This window comes from Magallana gigas, chromosome 3 (genome assembly GCF_963853765.1).
Source record: "Magallana gigas chromosome 3, xbMagGiga1.1, whole genome shotgun sequence".
NCBI classification, from domain to species: Eukaryota; Metazoa; Mollusca; class Bivalvia; order Ostreida; family Ostreidae; genus Magallana; species Magallana gigas.
Window position 1 is genome coordinate 10361440 of NC_088855.1, and position 25800 is coordinate 10387239.

A 25800-nucleotide genomic window follows, 5' to 3' on the forward strand; every position below is an offset into this window, starting at 1 on the left:
GGTATGCATGGTATGAGTGGCTGTGAGGCACGATGTAGTTGGTTTGGGTGGGTCCTAGGCTGTTTCTATGCACTGCTTCTTTTGGGGCTATGTTCTGCAATAAAAATAATGCGTAAATTATGTACTACATTATTTCTATGATTACTTAAGTTAAATTATCATAAATGTAATTGCTTGATTTACACCTTTTTCGTAAAGTACTTTGCATTTTGTATTGTATATTTATTTATTAATGAGTATTATGAAGTGAGCATTATGGTCGAGGCGCAATCAACTCATATAAAAAAAAAATGATTCCTCATTACTTATATTTGTATAATTTTACGATTTAATATCATTCGTTACATTATTTCATTTCCTATAATTATGAAACGTTGACCCCGCTTGCGCCCCAACATTGCGTCATTAATGAAATTATACTAATATTGTATATCGTTAAATGATTCGGAATGTTACCCTCTCCCATTTTTATGATAATCATTAAAAAAAGAAAACTTTAAAAAATATCCAAATAAAATAAAACACAAGTATGCATATGTTTGGTTGTTGAAACATGTCATGAGACTTCCGGTCCTTCTAAATCATTTATTTGATAATCAATGGGTCCAAGATTTTAGACTTCCGATGAGTAACATTTAATTCGTCAGTTACCACGAATTACTTTCCAAAGGCAGACACATTCTATAAATCACAATGGAATATCTAAGTTTGGAAGACATGGGTTTTATTTGTTTAGATGACAGTGATTTCTCCTTATTAGTAAATATATAGCAATTGCGCATCATCTGCGCAACTGTGGCAGTGCAATCTACCACAAATTATAATAATTTTACATAATGCACAGTGGATATTTTACAGATTTGTTATTTGTATTTAAAATATGTGGAACTTGACAGTCGCATAACATAACTCATAGCTAGTGTCGAGTGCATGCCCTTACATACGGTATCATTTGTGGCATTTAAAAGCGTGCCGTGTTTTTATGGTTACTGTGATAAAGAGTGGACAGCTTGTTTTACAGGGGATTATGAAGTTTACAAATGCAGTGCTGTTTCTGTTCATCCTCTGTCCGCTTTCACGTGCGGCCCAGGATTACATTCCCGTGTCACTGTGTCCCCCGGGAGCCAGGGAATGGCAGATTGAAGCAGACAGGAAAAACTGCCAAGAACCCACACCCAATTACCTGTGTGCAGCCATTGAAAACTTGCCGGGACATTTCGGATCAATCTGTACCCAAATCGGACTCTCACCGTCAGGTATAACCAATGAAAATAAAATGTTCATTGAATGTACATGTATAAAATAAGTTTGCTTGCTGAAATAATACTATTAAACATATTGAAAGTTTTAACCTAGTTTTCAGATTGGCCTGTGGGACATTCTTTCATATATGGTAGGCCAGAAATGTCACTTTTAGAGGACAGCGAGTTCAACTTTCGTTTTGATAAATAACATATCTCATATCAGCTCTCAAAACAAGTGAACAAGTGAATATTGATCTCTTTGGTGTAGACTTTTATACGTTTATCATGAATTTGAGCGCCTTTGAAAGAGGAAATGGTAGCTGAACTACATGTATGAGCGGCAGTCTCAGTCAAATAAAATATCTGAGTTTTTGTTAATCGTGAACTGTGAAAACTGTATCTTGTGCAAAGTTTTTGACTTTTCCTCTAATATATTTTACCGATGGTGAACAAATCCATATGATTTAATACTTCAAAATCAATGAATATTGGTGTTTTTTTTAATGGAAACTTGATTTGTTCACTTAATAATATCCAACAATATTAAATACACCGTTAATTCTTTTACTGAAAAACTTTTGCTCTGTTATGTTGATAAGTGGTTTAATTTTTAAAGTGAATCTCAATTTTTCATTTTAAGATAATATTTTTAGGAATGTGTGCTGTTTTGAATAGCCAGACACACAATTTGGATTCTGTGCCCTGTAAAGCCAAAGAAGGATGTCCAGACAAGCCATATAGTCCAAGGGAACTGTACAAATGTAAGTGTCCACAGGAATAGTATACTAGTATCACATAGTTGGAGATAAAAATCTTGCTGACATCTACAAATTGTCTTAATGTTTGACTGCTGTTGATTTAACACTAGTAAAGCTATATAATATTTATATTTCGGTCGTAAAACATATTAATATTTATACACACTGCGATAAACTTTTATTAGCATGATTAATTTTGTATAGCATACATCTACGTACTATGCCATAAAATTTATGAACATACAATTGTTTTCACCCATAAAACCCCCCGACTACTCTCAGCTTGAACTAGCGTGATTAAATAGATTATCGGATACATATGTATGAGTCCGACGCTTTAAAGGAACGTATGGTTATGACCAAGACTGAATGATTTCTAATCCTGCAAATCATCGACAATTGCAGTCTGATTAAAATCAAATCTTCCACTAGTTCCTTTTATTTTGATAAAGGAGCTAGTGGAAGGTTTGATTTTTATCAGACTGTAACAATTACCGCCATTATAAAAATAAAAAAAGGGGGGGGGGTCGACATTTTTTTTGGTATAAATAGTCGTATTAATATTTCATCAGCTCTTGCACAATATTACATGATTTTACACTTTTCTTGAAATCCTTTATACATATGTAATATCAATCATAGTTGCTAAGAAAAGTGCACCACAACAACAGGGCATCGAGTTCATGGCAGACATGACTGCAATTACAATATGTAGTTGAGTTGATTTTAAGACAACGTTAATGTTGTACCAGAGTAAAACACTATTAATTTGTCCTTAAATAGTGGTTTTCGACATAGAAACGTTACAGGAACCGGCTTGTATAAAACTTTGAAATTTCCCAAGATGTTTTTTGTCTTCAAAAAATCTTGTGAGCAAGCCTTCTAGTTACATGTTTGTCTGATGATACTTTTATTTCACTTTAAACGCGCCTTACATTTCTTTTTTTTTTTTTTTATAATCGCAGGGCCAATTTGTTTTGGAAATTTCTATGGAAGTGAAAGGTAATTCAGCATTTTACTATGCCACATATATATTTACACGTGGGGAATAAATCTATACGTGACTGCATGCATGTATACACATTAGTTACTTTGTTTTGTTTTATGATATGTAGATCTACAATTGGTAAGATATTTTTATAATAATATAAGTATAATTAAAATCATTTTGTGATTAATTTTGGCTTGCATTTTCTTTCAATTCCATAAATCATATCACAAATATTCCCATCAACACGTACGAATTTCTCTTTTATCATAAGGACAACACATATAAACCTGTGTTGCATTGTTCATTAGAAGACACAATACAGAGTTGATGCGTTTACAAATGGTTAAAATTTTTGCGTTCTGTTTGTGTGTGTAGGACACATACTGACAAAAAATTGATAAGAAACAAGTTCTGGCAAATTACAAGCTCTTGTACACTGCACAAACTCACAGAACTATTGCCATGGAAAGCACGAAGAGTTGCGCTTTGTTACTTAAAAAATGCACTTGTACCAAACATAAAGTTGGTCAACTTGTAGAATAGTTTTCATCTTCCTCCGTCTTATTTTATCATGCTTCAGAGTTCAGAATAAAGATATAGACATTACAAATAACAATCGCAACTTCTCGGGCCTTTCCGGCAAGCTCGGAAAAACACCTCGAATGTATTACTTAGGCGTCCATGACAACCCCCTTTTTATAAAACTTGATATAAATACAACACATTTTACAATCTGTTGAGATGTGAGCTAAACTTTATTAAAGTAAACGATATACACTAAATTATAACACAGAAGCGACATACAAGACTGTCTAGCCGATACTTATTTTAATGGGAAGCGACTCCATTTTGTATAAAATTCTAACATCCGGTGATGTTAATACATTCGAGGTGTTTTTCCGAGCTTGCCGGAAAGGCCCGAGAAGTTCCGATTGTACAAATAAGAGTTATTAAGGAGGCTGGATGGCCACCAAATTAACCACCAGATCTACCTCAAATTTTAAGCTATGATCTGTTTAGCTATAAACTATCATTTAAAAAAGAAAAGTTCCATTTATTATAGCTTTTAATTTTGAGTGCATTACTATATCTTTATATAGAGCTCTTCTTTTCAAGGAGATCATTAAGGATTAAAAATTGTCACGACTATCTAGCCGTTTTAATGAAGCAATCAGTAATTTACACAGATTGTTGTTAATTTATGAATACATGTATACTATCAAAGTTTCGATAAAAAGCATGGAAAAATTTTCTTTCAGAAGAAATACAGTCTTGTATTTGCACACTGTTAAAGATTAATTAAATTGTTTTTTTTTTAAAAAAAGGTCAATAATGTGTTGTCTAATATTGATATATAATTTTTGTTATATTTAAATAAATGCAAAGCATTATATAACACATTGTCAAATTGTTTATGAAGGACGAAGTGAATATTTTATGCTACATATGTAATTGAGTATGATTATTTGTACAACTTAAAAAGAACATTGTTGCTACAATGAACATGTTCTAATGATGTGACGATAATACAATATTTTTACATGTAGCCTACATGTTGAAATGTAATGGCAGTTTTAACCAAGCGGGAATTTATATGTAGCCTGTATAATAGCATCGCTCAATAATCTATCAATTTCAGAACTACATCATCCCCGAAAACAACAGTAGGGGATGAACATGTAAACACAACGGCAATGCTGTAAGTATTATCATTTTAGTAAAATTATTAAATATATTGACGCACAATATGTTATATTTTATTATGATTATAATAATAATTAAAATAATAATCTCTCTCTTTTTCTTTCTAACATTATATATATATATCGGATAGTAACGTCTTGCATCAATGAAGACACGTTCAATTTTATGCTTTGCATCTGATAAAAAAATATCTTGTGTTCAGTGAAGCAGTGGCAGAGTCTGGGGATCCTGGGCTGTTAGCTGGTATCATTATATTTATTGTGATAACTCTCGTCCTCATTGGCTCGCTGGTGATTGTCTACATCCTGGATAAGCGGTTCAATTGGGGACTCAGGGATTCATTACGAACACGTACAAGAGGTTGGTTGCAGCAACGTCATGAAACGCTTGAAATACGTAGCATCGATCACTATGTATTTCAAGCGATTCATTACGTTGATGAAATTTGTTAGTCAGGATAAAAATTTAACAGTTACCCTTTGTGCGTCAAAATGTACACGAACCAACGTCCTTTTCTCTGAATTCATCTTTTGTACAAATGCAATGACAATATTTAGCTGTATAATATCAGTCAATAAGCCATGTCTATACGAAATAGTTATACATGTATACTTAAATTTTAACTCTTCAATCAAAATGTCATAAAAACAATAAATATTAAACTTTCTATTTTTCTTAAACTTCGGATTTTTTGCCTACTTTTGATCCTAGCGCCGTAGCGGGAACATTTCATGCTTTTACAGTTTGTTAGTTGCAATTACGTGTAATTTTACATGCAATCATTATGGATGACTGTGTTCGTTTTTACGTGAACAAGTATATTATTTCATTTTAAACAGCTGTCTACAATGGAATGAACAAACGAATCAGAAGTTTAAGAAACGACAGAAGTGATCGTGGTACAGGTAAATAAACCGTTTTCTTTCCTCTTAAATCAGACTGTTATACATGGTGTTAAAATAATCCAACCAACCTTAGGTATTCATAAGTTGAGTTCTTACTTCAATAAAATTCCATCGATTATGAACTTTGCTGAAAGCTGAGAAGAAAGGTTTTTTGTTTTCAGTGGGTGTGCAAAATTGATAAGCTTTCTAGTTTAATTCATGAAAATAATTAAAAAGATAAAAGTTCAGAAGTTATGGACTTTTATGCTTTTTTTTAAATGATAAAGGTTAGATGGCTCAGAAATACTGGTACATGCACAGGACAGACATGTGTACTATACACGTACTTAATTTAGCAGATATCATGTTTTTGCAGTATTTCTTGGCCTCATATCAAAGAAAGAATTATTATCTAATTCAAATAGATAATGTGAAACCAAAATTCGAACCCTAATTAAAAAAAAAATACTTGTATCGATTCAGAAAGGGAACACCGCATAAAATTTCCTCTTCGCAAATATATGATTGTGCACGGTGTCCTTTGCTGTTCAAACTGTTAAACTGTTGATACATGTATATTCAACTCACTACCAAAATGTTTCTATAAACGTTAGCGAATAATACTAATTACAACTATAACGGCAAAGCATGCAAATGCAAATCATGATGCTTTAATCACTGTAAGTTTATTTTCCTCTTGTTCTTAATTAATATCTACTTGACCAACCATTTTGTGATTAAAGAGGTAGCAAATAAAAGTATATCTAGCAATATGCAGTGGGTCCGTTTATTGTTTGCTTTTGATGTACAGCGTTAATATATGAGACAAGAAGTAAATGTGTACATGTAAGTATTTGCGGCTAAATTAATAAGCAATGCTTAATTATATTTCAGTTGGAAAGAAAGACGATAACGAAGATAGTGCTCTAATGAATGTAACAACAGGTAATTGGTTAACTTATTTTGTATTATTTGATTTTCATTTCCAATTAGATAAATTATATATGTATATTATCATTAATACATAACAAAACGTATTGTTGTCCTTAGTCATTCTCTGAACGTCAGTCTTTTTTAACTGTCTATATGGTTGTAAGATTAAAATAGCATCCAGGACAAGACACATTTTGGCGAATCACAATCTAGACAGTGCTTGAAGTCAGTAAACATCAGAATTTCCAGCTTATTTGCTCATTGAACTAACAATGATGAATAGAAAAGTGTTATGAGTTGAGCAACGGGAAATTAGCCCAATAGGCAAGACTTTTGCGAGAGTTTAAGCTTCAAATGATGTTTAAATAGTATTTCCGTTTTATCATTATGGCTTAAACAATATTTTCAATGACTTTTGCAAGGCACAATTATTCATGTAAAAAAAATTCATACAGAAGTAGTTCCAATTCCAATACTAATGCATGTAACTTGTCTTTAATAGACAGACAGACTCCTGTGGTATGCCCCATACACACATCTATTGTTGTTTGCCTCATAGTTATTATCAGTAGCAGTTTAAAATGTTATAAGAAATTGTTTAACTACCTAGGTTAATAATGTTTTATGGAACATAACTCGGTGTATGAACACTGGGTGAAAATAGATGTTTAGAGAAGTAGCTTTGTAAGAGATACCTGAATTATTGGTCTTTGTCTTTTATCTTAAACATCCGCCATTAGAGATGATAATACAGCAGTTTCTGTGAAATAAGTGGACAAAGAACGAACGAAATTTACGGTTTTAATTTTGGAAATTTATTATTTTAATGACATAAAAGTCAGTTTTATGTGAAACTTTTATGAATTATATCATAGACATTAGTCATTTCAAAAGAAAGTTAAGGGAACTTTTGTGGTTTTAAACAAACTTAAATTATCACAATTGTATCTTAACAAGACTCAAAAAATTATGCAGGAACCAGAACTATTTCTCTCAAAAAAAAATATGATGTGTGTAATAAATGATGTTTTTATGATTTAAGATTCAAATCAACAGTGTAACCTCATTTTATGCAGATTTTGATTATCATTTAGGTACAGATGGAGGTTCTGCATTTGAGGCTAATGGTAAGGGTTCACGTGATTGTTTTGATCTTTTGATTATTAAGATTACCCGATTGCATTGCTATTTGTTTCATTCATTACATAGATACATGTAGTTTGTTTTGGTGAATAACAATATTACATCTTGTGAAAATTGAACTTCACTGATTGACAATTCTTTAGTACTAGGATTTGGGGTATGGCTTTACATTGATGGATATATCATTTTCCTGATCTTAACGCACTTTTAGCCCATGTATGATCCCTGAACTAATTTAAATGGGATACTAGACAACTTACATTGATAAAATGTATTCCCTGTTGATTGCATTTATTTAGTATAGTTATGAGTATATCGATGATAATTCTTTTGAGGAAATAAATGACAAGTAAAACAATAACTATTTTGTAATACAAAATGTTTGCGTTTTGAAAAAGTTATAATAGTTTAAAAATATTTTTAAACGACATTTATTCTTTCACATGTACGATGGAAATTGTACAGGAATCCACTGAATGAAAGTGGAGTAGAGATGGCGTATTATCTCCTCGCAAGTTTTGGAAAAGTAATTCATACCAGTCATTTTGTAAACCATCCCCATGTAACCGTCCAAATAATTTTATAATTTAAAAACAGTCATGATAGCGTGTGCCAATATCAGAAATCCATGCTAATGTTTACATTGTGTGCATCATGGTTTTATTGGATTTATGGCAGAACTTTGTATATGCCACCTTAATTTTTTTTACATGTTTATATTAAGGGAGATCACCCTGCCATTGTTGTTGACTATTTTTGTTTATATATATTTGTTCAGGTGTTTTTTAACTAATAAGGGAGATCCCACAGTACCTGTTACATAAGTCATTTTAATAAGTTTAAGTATTGACTTTGTCAGGGATCTCCCTGTTTGTGATGTGGTTTATTTGTACAAATTTTTGATTTGTCATTAATAAATGACATTATTTCGTCAATGACTATTTAGTTGTTTTTTAAGGTAAAAAATTAACAAGCTGCAGTTCATAGATGGAACGAAAGATTTAAGTCTATTAATGGAATAAGCTTTATTGGTAACTGTTAAGATCAATGTATGGGCATAAAAGTCATTTTGTAATTGCATTACTTCCTAAAATGTAGACAAAAAATGTATATAAATACCATATTTTTTTTGTCTTTGACATTGTGTGTTTTTAATCCTTTATCTAAACCTTTGTCTGGAATATCAGAGCCGATGCTTTTTTTCTTTTCTGCAGAATTCTGATTTTATGCAACTGATTTTTTTGCTTCATAAAAGATAAAAAGTCTGTTGAACTTTTTCAGAATTTGATAATACATGTACTTAGAAAAAAAAGAAACAAGTCATTTTAAAATTAATCATTTTTAATGCCATACATAGTTGTTCAAAATACAATTTTCAAAAGAATTTTTTTTCATATCCGAGTTTTGGTTGTTTTAGATACCTACATGGAACCCTTTCACAGAGTTCAAGTACTGAATGGTAAGGATTTATTCTTTTACTTTTAAGAAATTTAGATATTATAAGAACCAAATTTTCTATCAATATAAAACTGCTACGCGCATAAAGGTTTTTTAAATTTTAATTTACACAAAAGAGCCAAAAATGTTAAGATTAAAAATAAGTTTTTATTCCCCTCCTCCTCTACCATTCATAAAAAAACCCGCTATTGGCTAGTTGTTGTAGCAAATCTCTATTAATGATACTGATCTTTTATGAGCACGAAGACAACAGTCATTTGCTAAACCCTTTTCAAGGAAAATATTTCAATATGAGAGGAAAAAATGTTATATAAAGAAACCGTGGTAATCATTGATTGATTGATTGATTGATTGAAAACAAAACCATGCCCCTGACCATAGATCATTGATATTGAAAGTCACAAAATCAAACTATTTATTAGATGTAAAACACAATTTTCATTATATTAAACCATCATACTAAATTAATAAAATGTTGCTACTGTTTTCAGAACAATTCTCATGGAACAATAAGGATGTGGTCTGGAAATTGACGGCTTTAAGATACTACCTTATGGTAACTTTAAAGCACTACATTGGAATTGATGAACTTAAAGATGTCAAAGTTTTATTCAAAAAATCTCTTCTCCAACATTTTAAAGAATCAATATTAAAAGAATTATACGATATAAACTCTTGGGATGACTACGCAAAACTGGATATATCCCTCGTGTACAACCTCCTTCGTAATGTTTGCAAACATATACCTTCACCTACTCGAGGCTGGGGGTATGACCCTCCTTCTGATGATGTGAATCTTGGTGCTGATATTGAAAGAATCCGTTCAATATGGAATAGATACTGTGATTCAGAGACTGAATTTATGCACTTAGACGACATATTTGTTAGAATGTTTGATAGATTTGGAAGAATATCTGAAGATGTTGAAGTACAAGACTCTGGTAGTGAAAAAATAATGAGTAAGTGTATTGTATTTATAATTTCCATATTCACGTATCTTTTGTACTAACACGTATTGTCAAGTAAATTGACATTTCATATGAACTTATTTCTGTCTCTTTACAGGTGTTGAGCTAAAACCTGAATGTTCTGTAAATGACAGGGTTGTTGTAACAAAGGCCATAAAACTTGTTCTAAGCAGTCTTAAGAAAGAAACCTTTGTAATAGTTAAAGGAGCTATAGGGTCAGGAAAAACAACTTGTTTGAAATACGTTGATGAACACTACAGAGGAAATCAATGGGAGGTGAAGTGGAAGGAAGAGATTATAACCTCGAGCGACCTTTATGTGCAAGAAAACAAAAAACTTCTTTTATGTTGTGATAACCTCTTTGGTGCGTATAATAGAGGCCAGTTTGCTTCAACCTCTGAAATCATAAAAGCTTTGGAAAATCTAGAAAAGGGAGGTTATGGGGAATTGAAAGTTGTCTTAGCTATACATGATCATGTATATGACGAGTTACAGAAATGTCCAAATGTCAAAGCTCTGCAAAACAAGCGTGTTGTCGTTGACTTCAACGAATTCTCAGATGCAGAAATGTTGCTGATTTTTAATGACCAAAGGAAACAAGGGCATTGTACAAGAGACCGAAGATGTCCGTTTAGAAATGTTGACTTTCGATCTATTCAGGACACTCTCAAAGTGAATTCAGGACAAATAGGGGACCCGCTTCTTACCTTGTTATATTCCAACTTACATGATTTATTTAACAAAAAAGAAGCAACGCAAAATATAGTGAGGGAACTGTGTATTATATATCAGAATATGTCAGAAGAAAGCCCTGAACTTTTTCACATATTATTTTATATAATGATGGTGGGAATTCACAAACTTAAAAACCAATTGCCAGATTGGGCATTTGAACTTGTAGGAATCAGCAATGAAAAGGTGGAACAAAATGTCTGCCATCTGGACGCGTTTCTGGTCGGTCGCATAGACGGACAAGGATTACAAATGAAACATGATCTCTTTAATTTTGCTTTATTTAAATTCTGTGCCGATCATACGAAGTACCAATCTATTCTCCTGCAGCACTGTCAATTTCAAATGATTGAGGAGATAATGCGACCAGTTTCCTCTTCAACACAGAGCGATTTTTGTGTAGTCTTAAAGGAAGAAATGATCCCAGTTCTTGTTTCAAGGGTTGTAGGACAAAACCTGCATATGTACATGAAAAGTCATCCACTAATGTATCAGTCTGAATTTACAGATGATTTAAGAAATAAGACTCTACCTAATGTGTGGAAAAAGATCACAAATTAATTATGTCTAAAGTTACATTTTTTCATTTTTGTTCTACTTCTTTTTTTTCTTCAAATCATTAATGTTACCTGCATCCAAACTTGTGTTTATATGATATGGTATCTTATCATTTTTTTGTTTATACGTCCCTTTATTACAAATTTTTAAAGGTAAATGTTATAAAAATGAAATAAATAAGTTGAAGTTAAAATAGGAAGTTTTGGCTGTAAATATGTTTCAATGTACAACCTTTGCATGTAACGTCAACCATCATGGTACATGTAATTTAGCCTCCAACAAAGCATTTACTAGAATCTGAAATAAAGAGTTATCATGTTCTAATTTATTTTGCGTGATAATCATACATGTATATAATATATTGTCAAATTCATTAATTGAGAAGTCTGAAGTCTAATTTTAAAAAAAACCTCATAAATTTCTTCAATAAGAGCATTGCCACAAACCCCACAAAAGATCATCACTTGCATTTGACTACATATACTTGTAATGATTTTATAGCTGCACAAATTAATCTTAATGGAATCATTATATTTCTCATATTTTTTTTTTATTTTTTTTAATTTTTTCTATATATATATGAGCAGTGCTGCAGAATTTGCAAACAAACGGGTCATTTTCCGGGATCGCCAAAATGTAGGCTATACGTCTCTGAGCAGGATGATATCGTCTGCTTCTCTGGAAAAGACAACCCTCTATCAAATTTTTTTCCATCGGATCTCAAAGTCTTCGGACAGACGTTTCCCTTAGCTGAACTTGCTTTCCAGCATGTGAAATCGCTAAGGTCAGGAGACCTTAGCCGTGCGGAGGCTATACGCAAATCGGAAACCGCTTTGGACGCCAAACGCTTGGGAAGCCAGGTACTAGAATCTGATGCTTGGATTTCGTCTAAGGATACTGTGATGCGTGAAATTCTGGAAGCGAAACTACAGCAGTGTGCCAAATTTAAAGATGCGTTAGCTAATGTTAAAAAAACCGACATCCTAGTGGAATCCACGTGGGACAGCTACTGGGGTAGCGGTCTCAACCTCACCGGAACATCCAATACCGTGATGCAACACTGGCCGGGACAGAATAGGCTCGGACGCTTACTCGCTGGCATTGCATCCCAGTTGCAGCGCACGGAACCCACGTCTGACCCTAAGTCAGGACCAAGCAACAGCTCCAGGACATCGGCGAGGAAAAACAAAAAGAACTGAGCTATAGTAAGCTTTAGCAGTATGCTTCTTTTAACGTAATGGACAAGCTTAACTGTTTATCTGTTAACTGCAGAGGGATAAATACTGCAGAAAAGCGTCTAAAATTTTATACCTGGATAAATGATAGTAATTTTGATATCATATTTATACAAGAAACACACTATACCGAAAATAACATTGTAAATTATGATGCACGATGGTCGGGTATATCTGTGCACTGTTTTTCAGACTCCCCTTTTAGCAGGGGTGTTTCAATTTTATTTAGAAATAACTTGTCATGTAAAATTATTAATACTCATAAAACAAACGATGGTAGAAAGCTTATGGTAAATATAGAGTTTGACCAAAAAATTATTACAATTGTAAATATATATGCACCAAACGATGTAAATAATAGATGCGATTTTTTAAAGAAAACTTTAGACTGGATAAAAAAATATGCTCAGAGTTTTGATAATATTTTGATATGCGGAGACTTTAACTGCTTATCAGATAATCTAAATCCAGATAAAAGTGTACATCTGTTTAGATCTTTGTTGAACAAACTCGATTTATGTGATTTATGGAAATATATGAAAGGAAACAAGCAAGGTTATACGTGGTGTAATGGGGCAAATGTCCCAGCAAGTAGAATTGACTATATTCTAAAATCTAATGCTTTTTGTTATGCGTGTGAAAGTATAAGAATTCAAAACATTCCAGGGTCTCATTCAAATGGTACGAGAATGTCCGATCATAAATGTTTAATTTTTTCTCTAACTACAAATGAAAATTTAAGAGGACCAGGATATTGGAAATTCAATACTTCGTTACTTGAAAACAAAAACTTCATAGGTGAAATGAATATTCTCCTTAAGCAATTTGCCTTTGATAAAGAAAAGCCTCTCGATTCATGGGATATCTTGAAAAGAAGGATAAAAACTTTCTGTATAAATTTCTCAAAAAAGTTATCTAAATCATATAAAAGCAAAATAAGCTCAATCCAAAAAGAAATGAATATTATTGAAAACTTGCCTTATGAAAATATTGATATGAATAGAAAAAGAGAATTAAAAACAGAATTGTCAGAGTTGATAACTAAAAAAGCAAAAGGTGCTCAAATAAGGTCGAGAGCAAACTGGATAGAAAATGGAGAGAAAAATACCGCTTACTTCTTAAGTTTAGAAAAGAAAAGACAATTATCAAATGTGATTAAATCTTTAAGAAACGGAAATGATTATATATCTGATGAAGACCAAATTTTACAATCTCTTTGCGAATTTTATGAGAAATTATATAAATCATGCAACACAAACAACAGTACAGTAGATGAATATCTCGAAAATCTAAATTTAGAATATATATTAAACGACAAAGACAGAATAGAACTAGACAACTTTCCAACGATTTCGGAATGTACAGAAGCTATACTAAGTATGAAAAAAAATAAGTCCCCGGGACTTGATGGATTACCATCAGAATTTTACCAAACATTTTGGGAAAGCTTAAAAGAAAATTATTATTGTACTATTCAAGAAATTTATGGAAAGGAAACTATGGCATATTCGCAGAGGCTCTCTCTAATCACTCTATTATTTAAAAAAGGAGATCCACAAAACTTAAATAATTATAGACCTATTAGCCTGACAAACACCGATTATAAAATTATTGCTTTTATTTTTGCTAACAGACTTCAAAATATACTTGATAAAACAATACATATAAATCAATCAGCTTATATTAAAGGACGAAATATAGCGTTAAACGCAAGATTAATTGTTGATATTTTTGATTATTATGAGGAGAATGACTTGGAATCAATTTTGTTGTTCCTTGACTTTCAAAAAGCGTTTGATTCTGTAGAGTGGAATTTTATGTTAAAAGTTCTTAAAAAATTCAATTTTGGAGAAAACTTTTTAAAATGGATTAACATATTGTATAACAAACCTATATTCAGAATAAAAAACAATGGGTGGATATCTAAGACATGTAGTATGTATAGAGGCATAAGACAGGGGTGTCCGGTATCAGCAATATTATTTCTTTTTGTTGTTGAAATTCTAGCAATCGTCATAAGGTCTAATCCAAATATAATAGGCTTTCAAAAACCTGGAATGGTTCAGAGTATAAAGATTATACAACATGCAGATGACTGTACTCTCCCTTTAAAAGACGAAGCTTCATTGAAAAATTGCCTAGAGATAATACAAAGTTTTTGTAATGTATCAGGTATGAAATTAAATATGTCTAAAACAGAATGTCTCTTAACAGGTCCCTGGAAAAATGTTTTACAAGAAATAGAAAATGTAAGAGTAAACAAGACATGTATAAAAACTCTTGGAATCTTTATAGGTCAAAACAAAGAGATGTGTTACAATAAAAATTGGACAAAAATTGTTGACGATTTAGAAAAACTATTTGAGTCATGGAAAACAAGAAAATTAACAATATTTGGTAAAGTTTGTGTAATAAATAGTTTGGCAATACCAAAATTCTTATACACTGGATCAATTTTAAACCTCCCAGATGAAGGTATACTGAACAAAATACAGAGTATTTTATATAATTTTATTTGGAATAAAAAAGACAGAATCAAAAGAAATACTGAGATAGGAAAAATTGAAGATGGAGGCATAGGTATTGTTGATATACTGATGAAACTTAAATCAATAAAAGTGTCCTGGATAAATCACATTTCCAAAAAAAAACAGTTCCTTATCACTTTTTGTAGACAGTCTGTGTAAAGAAATGTTTTTTGATTTTGAGTATCTCTGTAAAACCAATGTAACATGTTTACATGATTATCAAATGATAAAACATTTTCCCCTGTTTTACAAAGAAATTTTTGTCTTTTTTAACGAATGTAAAAAATCTAAATCAGACATGAGTCTAAACGCACTATTAAAAGAACCGCTATGGTGTAATAAAATTTTTGTGTTAAAAAACAAACCAGTATTTTTTAAAGAGTGGTTAAAAAGTGGTATTAAGTACTTAAACGATATTGTAAACGAAAATGGTTTGAAACCTGCAGAATGGTTTAATGACCATCTTGTCTGTAAAAGAAACTGGATATGTGAATATGTAATTATAAAAACGATCTTTTCAAAATGTTTTCAAAAATATGATTGTTCAGATATTCAATATGAAAACATTGTATTCGGAAAAACGTCTTTTGAACTGTGTTTTAAAAACCATGTATACATCTGTGATATTAATTCAAAGCTAATTTATGACATTTTTCGTCAAAAACAATTTGTAGCACCATTACATCAACTTTACTATAAAAATGTTTTTGAAATTTCCAAGGAATCATGGAAATCTATTTATGAACAAAAAATCTTAGCCATTAAAGACAAAAAAATATCTGACTTTAATTACAGACTACTTAACAATTTATTATGTAATAGAGAAATGATGAAAAGATGGAAAATTGTTGAAAATGATATGTGTGTCTTTTGTAAAGATGTAAAGGAAAACAACGAGCATCTCATTCTGAGATGTAAGAATGTAAGTCAAATATGGGACACTGTTCAAAAATGTTTAAATTTTGATGTATCATGGAAAACAGTAGTAATAGGTTTTTATTTTGAAAAGAATGAGAAAACACTATTTCTTAACAGTTTGATTTCTTTGATTGCCTGTAAGATATATAAGTATAAAATGTATTGTAGAATTGAAAACAAAGAGGAAAAACCTCAAGAAATATGTAATCATATAAAATATGTACTAACTTTTTTCTCTGAGGTCTACAAATCGTTGTCACAAAGGAGTTTTGCAATCCTTTTAAAACGTATTAGAAGCAATTTATAATTCATATAATAGGATACATAATTTATTTTTATTTTATATATATTTATATATCTTTTCTATATCTGTATTTTTATACAAATAGGCGCCAACAGGTCCACATACCAGGTGTGGTCGCTGTCTTGCTAACATGGGGCATTAGAGACTTGTAGTTAGTAGATTGTGGCCCTTCATGTTAGCATAGGCAATATCTTGCTGTACTAAAAGTGAAATATACATGTATGTTTGAACAATTCTGAAACCTTTTATCGTTACCTTTTTGTCAATCATTTTTTTTATGTTTTTTTTTTCAAATATCTTTTTTTACTTATAAGACCTACGTCGAATACTCTGTATGAAAATGTGCATATCTACTTATATTTAAAGATCCTATACATCTATGTTGAAAAATTATGTAGTAAGTACTTTTGCTATTGTATTAAGAACAAATGTAAATAAACAATAAAAACTTCAAAAAAAAAAAAAAAAATGGAATCATTTTTGACAAATATATTAAACATAATTATGGTTTTGAATTCTGGTATTTTAGCATTATTGCTTGCATTGAGACACAATTCATTTGAACTCACATTTCTAATTTAAGAACGGATTTGCATGATATATTTACGATTGTACTTGTAAATTGTTATCTAAGCACTTGTCAGTTTACGTAATATGTATAATAACGTAAATGATGCATGATAAAGTACTTTGTTCAACATCATAATAATTTCGAATCTAAGCAACCAAACCAGACTATAAGAAGATCCTGGAGAAACAATGGGAAAAACCGATGAACACTTCTTGAGTGTGTTAAAATTAAGAGTTTTTTTTATGTATTGAAGAACGTGAATACAAAATCCTTAATAAAGTCTAAATCTACGGCATATTTAGACAAATAGAGATACTTTGCTTAATACATGCATGTGGATGTATATATGTGTGAGATTATGTTTTTAATCATCACTTTGCATTTTAAATGTAAAGTGTTAGTATGTAGAAGAAATACATGTATTACATGTAAAATGCAGAAATACTCCATTAAAACGATGTACATGTACAAATAGTAAAAATGAATATGAATTCTCTCTTTTCTGATTTGTTTTGAATTGAATGCTTCTGATTTGCATTTGTTTCCTTAATCATGCTAAATATGCTGCATACACTTTTATAAGGCAATTGCCAAATACATGTAGTCAGAGTTTTGTTAATTAGTTACATGTAACTAAATTAAAATCAACATGACACGTGAGACTGCAAAAATCTGATTGATATCTACAGTTTGCTCATAAATTCGTTAGACACACACATTGATATAGATTCAATTGTTTGTCATTGTTGTTTAACCTTTTTACTTGAATGTTATTTTTAACTCGGCAGTCTATATATGTATAAAAAGAAATACGAAGAACGACCCTAAAATAGCTTTTCTTACAGAAGGAGTTGTTGAATGTATTACTCTTATTGAATCATTGAATTTGTCAACTGATATTCATCTTATTTGTAAATTGGTTAACATTTGAAAACGATCGTTTCAAATCATATTCATGCAGCTTAAGACTAAGAGGTTCTGACTTTGTGTCAAGGAATTTTTAATCCGAGTCAATTGTTACTTTCTTGTTCTAAGGGAAAGGGCAGAGAAGTAACGAAATTATTTTTCGAAATTTAATGAAATCAGAGACATTTTCTTTCTTTTTCTTTTGCCAAAAAATCTTTCAGACGTGCCATGATATAACACATAATAAAAAAAATTATATTAAGCTTTTGGTGATATCGAACAAAAACCGTGGATTTTATTATTTAATTAAACACAAAAATACCATCAACGATTATCATGAAATTATTACATATCCAACTTGCAGGATAGCAACAAACTTTAAAACATCAGATTCATTCAATGATACTACTTCTCTCAGTCTACTTGGCGTGAATAGCTGTACATTTATCGGAAAATTTCGTAAATTCTAAAAAAGTAATTAAGGTTTTCAAAATGATTAATAGGTTTTGAAGTGTAAGAATACACTTGTATTTTTTTTAATCGAATTGGTTTGATTTTTACAGTTTAGAAGATTTATAGCTGAGTACATGTATTAGCTTTTAGTGTAAATTCAATGATTTGAATATTATGTGACAAAAGAGTCGGAAACTTCGATATTTTTGTCGATAATTCTAACTCATATTTTTAAATGACACTCATATAAAACATATATCAGAGAATCCCATTTTAAAAAAGGAATTTGAATAAAAAAAAAGTACAAAATTTGAAGAAAAAAAATAATTTTATTGTAAGTAAAAACATTTTCGGCAACAAATTTTGTAATAATATTCTTGTGTGTGTTTTATTAATATCTCTTTGTAAGTCAAGCTTTTTAAATAATAATAATTTATTGTGCATATGAAGGGAATTTATTGACAACCATGGCCAAATACTTTGTCATGTTACAGATGGTAATTTCCATTTGTGCACAGCAGGGTCACTGGGGGTTAGGTTTCAAGGTTGTTAAACATAACATAATAGATCAATTAACATGTTCAGCATCGAATCATCCAATTTTTTGATGAACTTTGTTCTACCCACCAATTGAAATATAAAAGGAAATATTTAAAAAAACAATTCTAAACCGAAATCAACATAAGTCATAGGGAACAGTCATAAAACTTTGTTATTTGGATATTTTTGTAAAACCTACTGCTACCGGTTTTAGTCCAAGTTACCACATCGTTTCTACAAATTTGATTGCTATTAAAAAAACAACCAAAAAATGTGTACAAGAGAGCAGCTGTATTGCTATTGATTTTCTGAATACACGTTTTCTGTTTGGTCAAAACAATAGTTCACAACAGTTCAAAACCTTTGTAATCTTACTGGATGGGGCAATTGTGAACCCGCATATGTTTTGTGTGTACTGTTAAGAATTATGTAGCGCTGTGCGGATTATAAAAATCCTTAAATTAGGAATTACTAGTAAGCATATGTAAGCTATGGGATCTTTCATTTGTAATTTTAAAAAACCCAACAAAATTCACATACACGTGAAATACTACAAAAATTATTAATATACAATTAGCATAGCTTTCTTAAGTTTTTAAGTTAGGAAATTTTCAGGAATACTTATTGTCAGACATTTCGGTGATGAAATAATTTATTTTTGGTGCTTTAGATAATCATATGGTTTTGAAAGTTTGATAAGGGTATTCTTATTTTTTTTTTTTTTATATCTTAATGAAATTTGTGTGTACAATATATTATTATTATATTTTATTTATTTATTCAGTAATGCTGTCAGTGAGAAAGGATTCATAAAACATGAATTATTAAAGTTAGAGCAACTATATAGAAATTCCAGAATTTTTTTTTTATACTCCAATGATATGATTCCTCGATATTTTGAGAGTTAAATGCAAGAAAAAGTACAATATTAATGTCTCAATCAATTATCATCCCTTATCATATGTCATTTTAAGTATAAAATCGGATATGCAGTGCAATATAAGTACATTGGGGAACGTTTATAATTTCTGTAGAAAGTATCTTGTGATGTTAACGTTCAAATCATTCTCCGTTGATTTCTGAATGAATCATTAACTTTGATAAAAGTTTATTTTCTTAATCTGCTGATGCTCTTTTCTCTACATTATTATTGCGCTTTAAGGTGCTCGTATCTCACCTGTCGTAAATTGGGAATTCCAATTACTCAAACTGAAAGTTGCGATAGGATTACAGGGCAAGTTTCGATACTCGACACGGTCATCATTGACTAAGATATAATGTAACGTTCTCCAATTATTTCTCAAAGATATCTTTGTAAATATGAAACAAGGCTTTGAGTTATATTTATAATATTGTCTTTTACTAATTAACAATTTTTAATTGTCAATGAGTCCATGACTAATTATAATTAGTCATGGACTCATTGACAATTTAAAATTGTTAATTAGTAAAAGACAATATTACAAATATAAAATATTTTCGCTTTTTTGTTTTATTGACTATTTGTTATTTGAATCTTAAGGTTTACCACACACCGAGCCGATATTTTAGGTGTAGACTCTTATTTACTATATAAAATATACGATACGCTTTCATTAACTATGATTTATGTTTCTTTTCTTATGAAGTGTAAAGTCGACTAAGTGTCATATGACTTAAATGCGAAAAGCCTCTGACATGACATACCCTCAAAATAAAAGAAATGCGTCAGAAAATGCCATGGAAAACACATGTTGTTTTGCCGTTGTGATGGCCAATTTTTTCATAGCTCTCAAATGATTAAAACGATGTTGCGATCTTCACAGGTTGCAAAACGAGACCTTATCCTGTGTGAATATGACTTTCGTTAAATATTTCTCCTAGACCTTTCGGATTTTCCTTGGTTGCCGATGAAAAAGGTATTTCACTTTTTGCAGAGGAAAATTTTCTTAATTATAACTTTTTATACATATTGCGAAGTAATTAGAGCAAGAAAAAATTACCACCAAATTAAAGGTAAGTATATCCTATCGTAAGAACACCGGTAAACATTACGAAGGCTCTTTCTGCAATAGTTAATATGACCATTTCATGTATTTTACATTGGAGACTGTTACTAAAGAACAATATTATCAATCTCAAAACAAAGCACGTGCTGCACAATACAGAAATCGTGTTTTTAGGGTTTTGTCACGGGTAAATGATTTCAATCTTTTTTTTGTGACATGTAAATGTTACCTTTGCTATTCTTAAAAAGACACATCGTTTATAAATCTGGTAAATGTTATTATACTATTCATTACAATTGTACATCGCAATTATTTTTAAAATGTTATTATTATCATTTCATTTTTTTTTAATAAGGTTAAATAATTAGAAGTTTTGTTATGTGTACATCTTTTTATTTGATATCAAATTCTAAAATTATAATATTAAATTTTAAAATACTGCCATTTGAATATTGTATGAAAAATTAGAATTTTAAAGACTACACGCCTGAATGTCAAGTATGTTTTTATCATTCCTAGTCGCATATTGTATAAGCAAATATAGTTTTAAACACTATGATTCTTTGAATAATTTTCTAAAAAAAACTGGTTAAATTGACCTCGTTTTCTATAATACGTACATGTACATCACTATCGTATATTTGAATACTAGTAGATATTTTATGATATCTTCATTTGAAAACCATAATCAATACATAATAGTAACTTATCATAAACTATGAATTTTTTCTTCTGATCATATTATTTCTTTTAAAATTATTAGTTAAATTCTCTTTTATTAAAAAGTAAACTTGATATGCACAATTTAGTCCACGTAGCAGATGTAATACAGGATGAACCTCTGCCATTCAGTCAACTGAAATGTGGCTGAATGGAATACAATGTAGCTATGCCATTCAGTCACCTTTCCAGACCATTCAGTTAACATTCGGTTGACTGAATGGCAGAGCTTCATCCTGTGCAATTTACACTTATTTGTGTGCATTGTATAAACGATTTATGTTTGAAATGCACAGCAAACACAATGGCACTGACAGTCATTAAATAATTGTTCGATTCAAGTCTGGAATAAACGCCTCGATGATTTTTCTCTTAAAGTTGGAGACAATTGTAAAGTGGCTTAGAAATAAATAATCAAATATTTTTCCCTTATTATTCAATTTTCTCTCCATTGAAAATTGTGCGTGACTTTTCTCACAAACATTGTTGCAATTAGCTGAAATCTTGACCTGGGTTCTAAAAGTCACAAAAGATGTTTCGAGATTTCACATTTTCTCTCTAAATTGGTAATCTACAGTTCTTCTTTCGAGTGCTATATGATTTAACTGGTATCACAAACAAGATATTTATAATGATAAAAACATAAACTGTATACATGTATATACAGAGCTCATTTGTTTTATACTTTCATGTTGATAGAATATATACAAATGCAATTGGTATTTTAAGTAAGTCTATACCAATTTTACCGATTTTAGTGCGCGACACTAAATGTTGATTGAAAAAAAACCCGGTTGACTATGTCATAAATATGATTTTTTACATCTTTGTACACGTTGTTAGTCTTTGATTTGTTATTGATGACAATCATCATACGAATCTACATGTATCTGTTTTTCCAATCAAACAAAATTTTCGCAAATTGAACAAGCTGGATAAATAGAAGGAAATTAGGAGAGTGATATTGTTTAGCTTTGTCTTAGTTTTTTTTTGTTTGGTTTAACTTTAAATGGAACATTTTTCAATCGTTGAATTTGGCATGCTTACTAACATATACAAAAAAAAAAAATTCTTATTTTTCTGAAATTATAACAAATTATACAATACAGTACTGATCAGACCTAACATAACAGAAAATAAACCCAAAGTAAACCCAGTGTTTACATTCTAGGTTTATTTTGAGTTTACTAGAGTGGACCCTGAAAAAAAATATAATTGCAAAGTAAACACAGAATGGACACGGAGAGTAAACCCCGATTAGATGCATACCCCTTAAACAGGCGCTACACGTGTATTAGGAATATACAATGGACAGGAAGTACAGGCAGTAAGATAGTAAGATAAAACACAGGTCTGCTTAACACTTCAGTGCATACAGTTGACGCAAAAAGCGATTCCCAAGTAAACCAAAAGTAAAACCCCGAGTTTACCCGAAGTAAACACTAAAAGGAAAACCCTGGGTTTAGTGTGGGTTTACTTTGGTGTTAGGTTGGGTCTGATCGGTACTGTATAGCAAAAAAGAAAGAAACTGGAGATTCTGGTTAAAATAGCCTCTTAACGCCTTTGTGCATATTTGATATATAGCCTCTAAAATTTTAGGTATTTTTTTTTTGAATGTGCTGTTACGCTTCAAAGAATATTATGTATAAAGGTAAAAACGATATCTGTAACACGATTCAAGTTTAGATAACAATTGCATTCTTTAAGATACAATTGGGTTCTCCATTTTTCAAAAGATGGCGTATTACAATATAGTGCTGTTTCTGTCCATCCTCTGTCCATTGATACGGGCGGCCCAGGATTACATCCCCGTGTCCGTGTGTCCCCCAGGAGCCAGGGAGTGGCAGATTGAAGCAGGGAGGAAAAAATGTCAACAGCCCTCGCCCGATTACCTGTGTGCAGCAATTGAAAACTGGCCAGGACATTTCGGCGAAATCTGCACTAAATTTGGACTATCACCCTCAGGTATCTATATTAACAATCAAAATATCATTAAAAGAGTTAAAGGGGCATGATCACGATTTTGGTCAAATTCAATTATACTATTTATCTTATTCGCAATGCTTTAGGTATGTATTTCTAATGATCAAGTGAAATTTGAGATTTAGTCGTAAAGTAATGAGCAAGATACGAGGCTCACAACTCTTTGTCCTGTATGTACACAAGGCTCGTGCCTTGTTTTTGTTTACATAGGTTGAATATACCAGTAAAAAATATTTTTTAAGCTGAGGTGTCGAACTTTTTATTCATTTGTAGCATAAATAAACAGTTTCTAACGTTTGACACATTCATTTTAGGTCTAAAACTGGAATTTTCACCTCAACATTCAAGATTTGTTTACATAGCAAGAATTATAAGCTCTGTGACTCGCTTAAAACTCAACAAATGATACTCAAATTTTGGTTGCCTATCAAAAATGACTTACCGAAGCATAGTAAACATTAAAATCGGAAAAAAATTGTTTGACCAAAATCGTAACCTGGCATGCCCCTTTAATATGTAGGTCCTAGATAAAGTATTTATATTAAATTAAATGGACTTCATATGTGTAGGAGACCAGAAGCATCAACACCTTTAAAATAATACAGATGATACTACGCTATATATATACATTTTCTTTCAATTACATCTCTGCCTTTCCGTCTGCTTGTCGGCTGTATCGTTTAGGCTGTCCCTCGAACAACGTCATCAGAGTTTAAAAAAAGCAAGATTAAATTATTGAATTTTATTTTGAACGATAGTGCGTCACAAAATTAAAGAGTACTTTTACTTATTCATTCTATTGCATATCCATTTATCCAAGTATTCAATCACTGAATTATTTTTAGGAACATGCGTAATCCTAAATAACCTGACCCATAACGTTGATTCAGTGCCCTGTAAGGCTCAAGAAGGATGTCCAGATAAGCCATACAGTCCAAGGGAATTGTACAATTGTAAGTTTATATGTTCATAACAAAATCATAAGTACTGTCTCGTAATCTTATTTGATATTTAATTTACACTTTTCTTGCTTTATTCTTTAGGGCCTGTTTGTTATGGTGATTTTTACGGAAAGGACAGGTACATATTTATTTTTTTGCTGACACATGCTTACCGCCTTTGGATTGAAAAACGTAATTCACTAACTCACCCCTGCGAACGTTAATGTAATTTAAATTTAGATCACGTGGTTTTATTTGACCCTTTCAGTTTCGCAGTAAACATCATGCCTCGTGTTTATAGTCTGTTTCCTAGAATCTAGGTACTTGTAGTCAAATATAAAATCTAGACATTTATTGATTTTAAACTTTATCTCCATTTATTGGTGGATAAAATGTGTTTTAGAAATAAATGTGACAATAGAAAATATAGGTTTTTTTGTTCTTGCAACAATTAAAATGCTTAGTAACGATACCCCCTAAAGTTTAATGTTCGATCCACGCCTGAGATAGTAATAGCATCAATAGTGAAAAAGTAAATACTATTTTATGCAGAATGTTCCTTGAAATTGGCTCGATATAATAAGTTTTAATTCAAAACAGACACCCATTCAGTTTTTTAAAGCATGGTAATGCACACCAAAAATATCAAACATGGCTTTGTTTTTATTAAACAACCCGATGTTTTTATTTTCAACTACGTGCAGAGTGGTTGAACACGAACGATAACTCTGTTCTGAATATCATCGTTTAGTTTATATAACGGCTAAATGATGGAATACGACATATATCTTATTATATGTCTATGTTTTAACATAAATCAAAGCAGGATATGGTATGAAAAAAGAACAGTACTTACTTATTATGAGAATATTATCCGAACACTAATACTTCTGTTCGCATGAACTAAACAAATCTCGGGGAAGTGTCGTGAACTTTCATTCGAGCACCTCTGGATTTATAACACACTTAGGACTGATAAAGAAACCATTCCGAACACATTAGCAGGGGTGTAGCTTGTATAATCGTGTTATAACCTACTTTTAACCGGGTTTTCCAACGGAAAAATCCGGTTATAAAAATGGTGAAAATGGCGGGCGGGCGGGCGGCTGCCAAAAGGGTACCCTCATTGTACGGATAACTCCTCCTACAGTTTTCAAGATAGGAAGTTGTTCTTTTGCAGATCAATTGTACATATATCAGAGGTGTGCATATTGCTAGGATTTAGATTTCCGATAACCTATGAAAAAAAGCAGCTTTTGAACTTAGTCATTTTTTGGCAAAAATATTGCATATAGGGTACCCTCATTGTACGGATAACTCCTCCTACAGTTTTCAAGATA

General features: G+C 31.1%; 2 protein-coding genes across 9 annotated transcripts in view; both read left to right on the top strand.

The window, feature by feature from the left end:
• The first annotated feature begins 773 nt into the window (after nt 1-773).
• On the top strand, nt 774-11899 carry LOC105324422 (uncharacterized). 2 transcript variants are annotated; one of them, XM_034481879.2, is made up of 11 exons: nt 775-1256; nt 1898-2005; nt 2968-3004; nt 4633-4692; nt 4900-5057; nt 5537-5602; nt 6476-6526; nt 7609-7641; nt 9075-9116; nt 9607-10074; nt 10181-11899. In XM_034481879.2, exons 1-11 carry the CDS (start codon nt 983-985, stop codon nt 11374-11376), a joined length of 2493 nt encoding a protein of 830 aa, XP_034337770.2. In that variant the 5' UTR covers nt 775-982; the 3' UTR covers nt 11377-11899. The 2 variants fall into 2 exon arrangements, with proteins under 2 accessions (XP_034337772.2, XP_034337770.2); XM_034481881.2 differs by lacking the exon at nt 7609-7641 and having other exon boundaries at nt 774-1256.
• An 11318-nt stretch (nt 11900-23217) lies between these two features.
• Nucleotides 23218-25800, top strand: part of LOC117692803 (uncharacterized) — a 36932-nt gene continuing 34349 nt past the window's right edge. For 3 of the 7 annotated variants that reach the window (XM_066078454.1, XM_066078456.1, XM_066078457.1), the window contains exons 1-3: nt 23219-23501; nt 24365-24472; nt 24563-24599. In XM_066078454.1, the coding sequence (XP_065934526.1) occupies nt 23273-23501; nt 24365-24472; nt 24563-24599 (374 nt within the window). In that variant the 5' untranslated portion in view covers nt 23219-23272. Of the gene's footprint in view, nt 23502-24364; nt 24473-24562; nt 24600-25800 lie in introns of all 7 variants that reach the window. The other 4 variants (XM_066078459.1, XM_066078458.1, XM_066078460.1 and 1 more) reach the window with 2 other exon arrangements.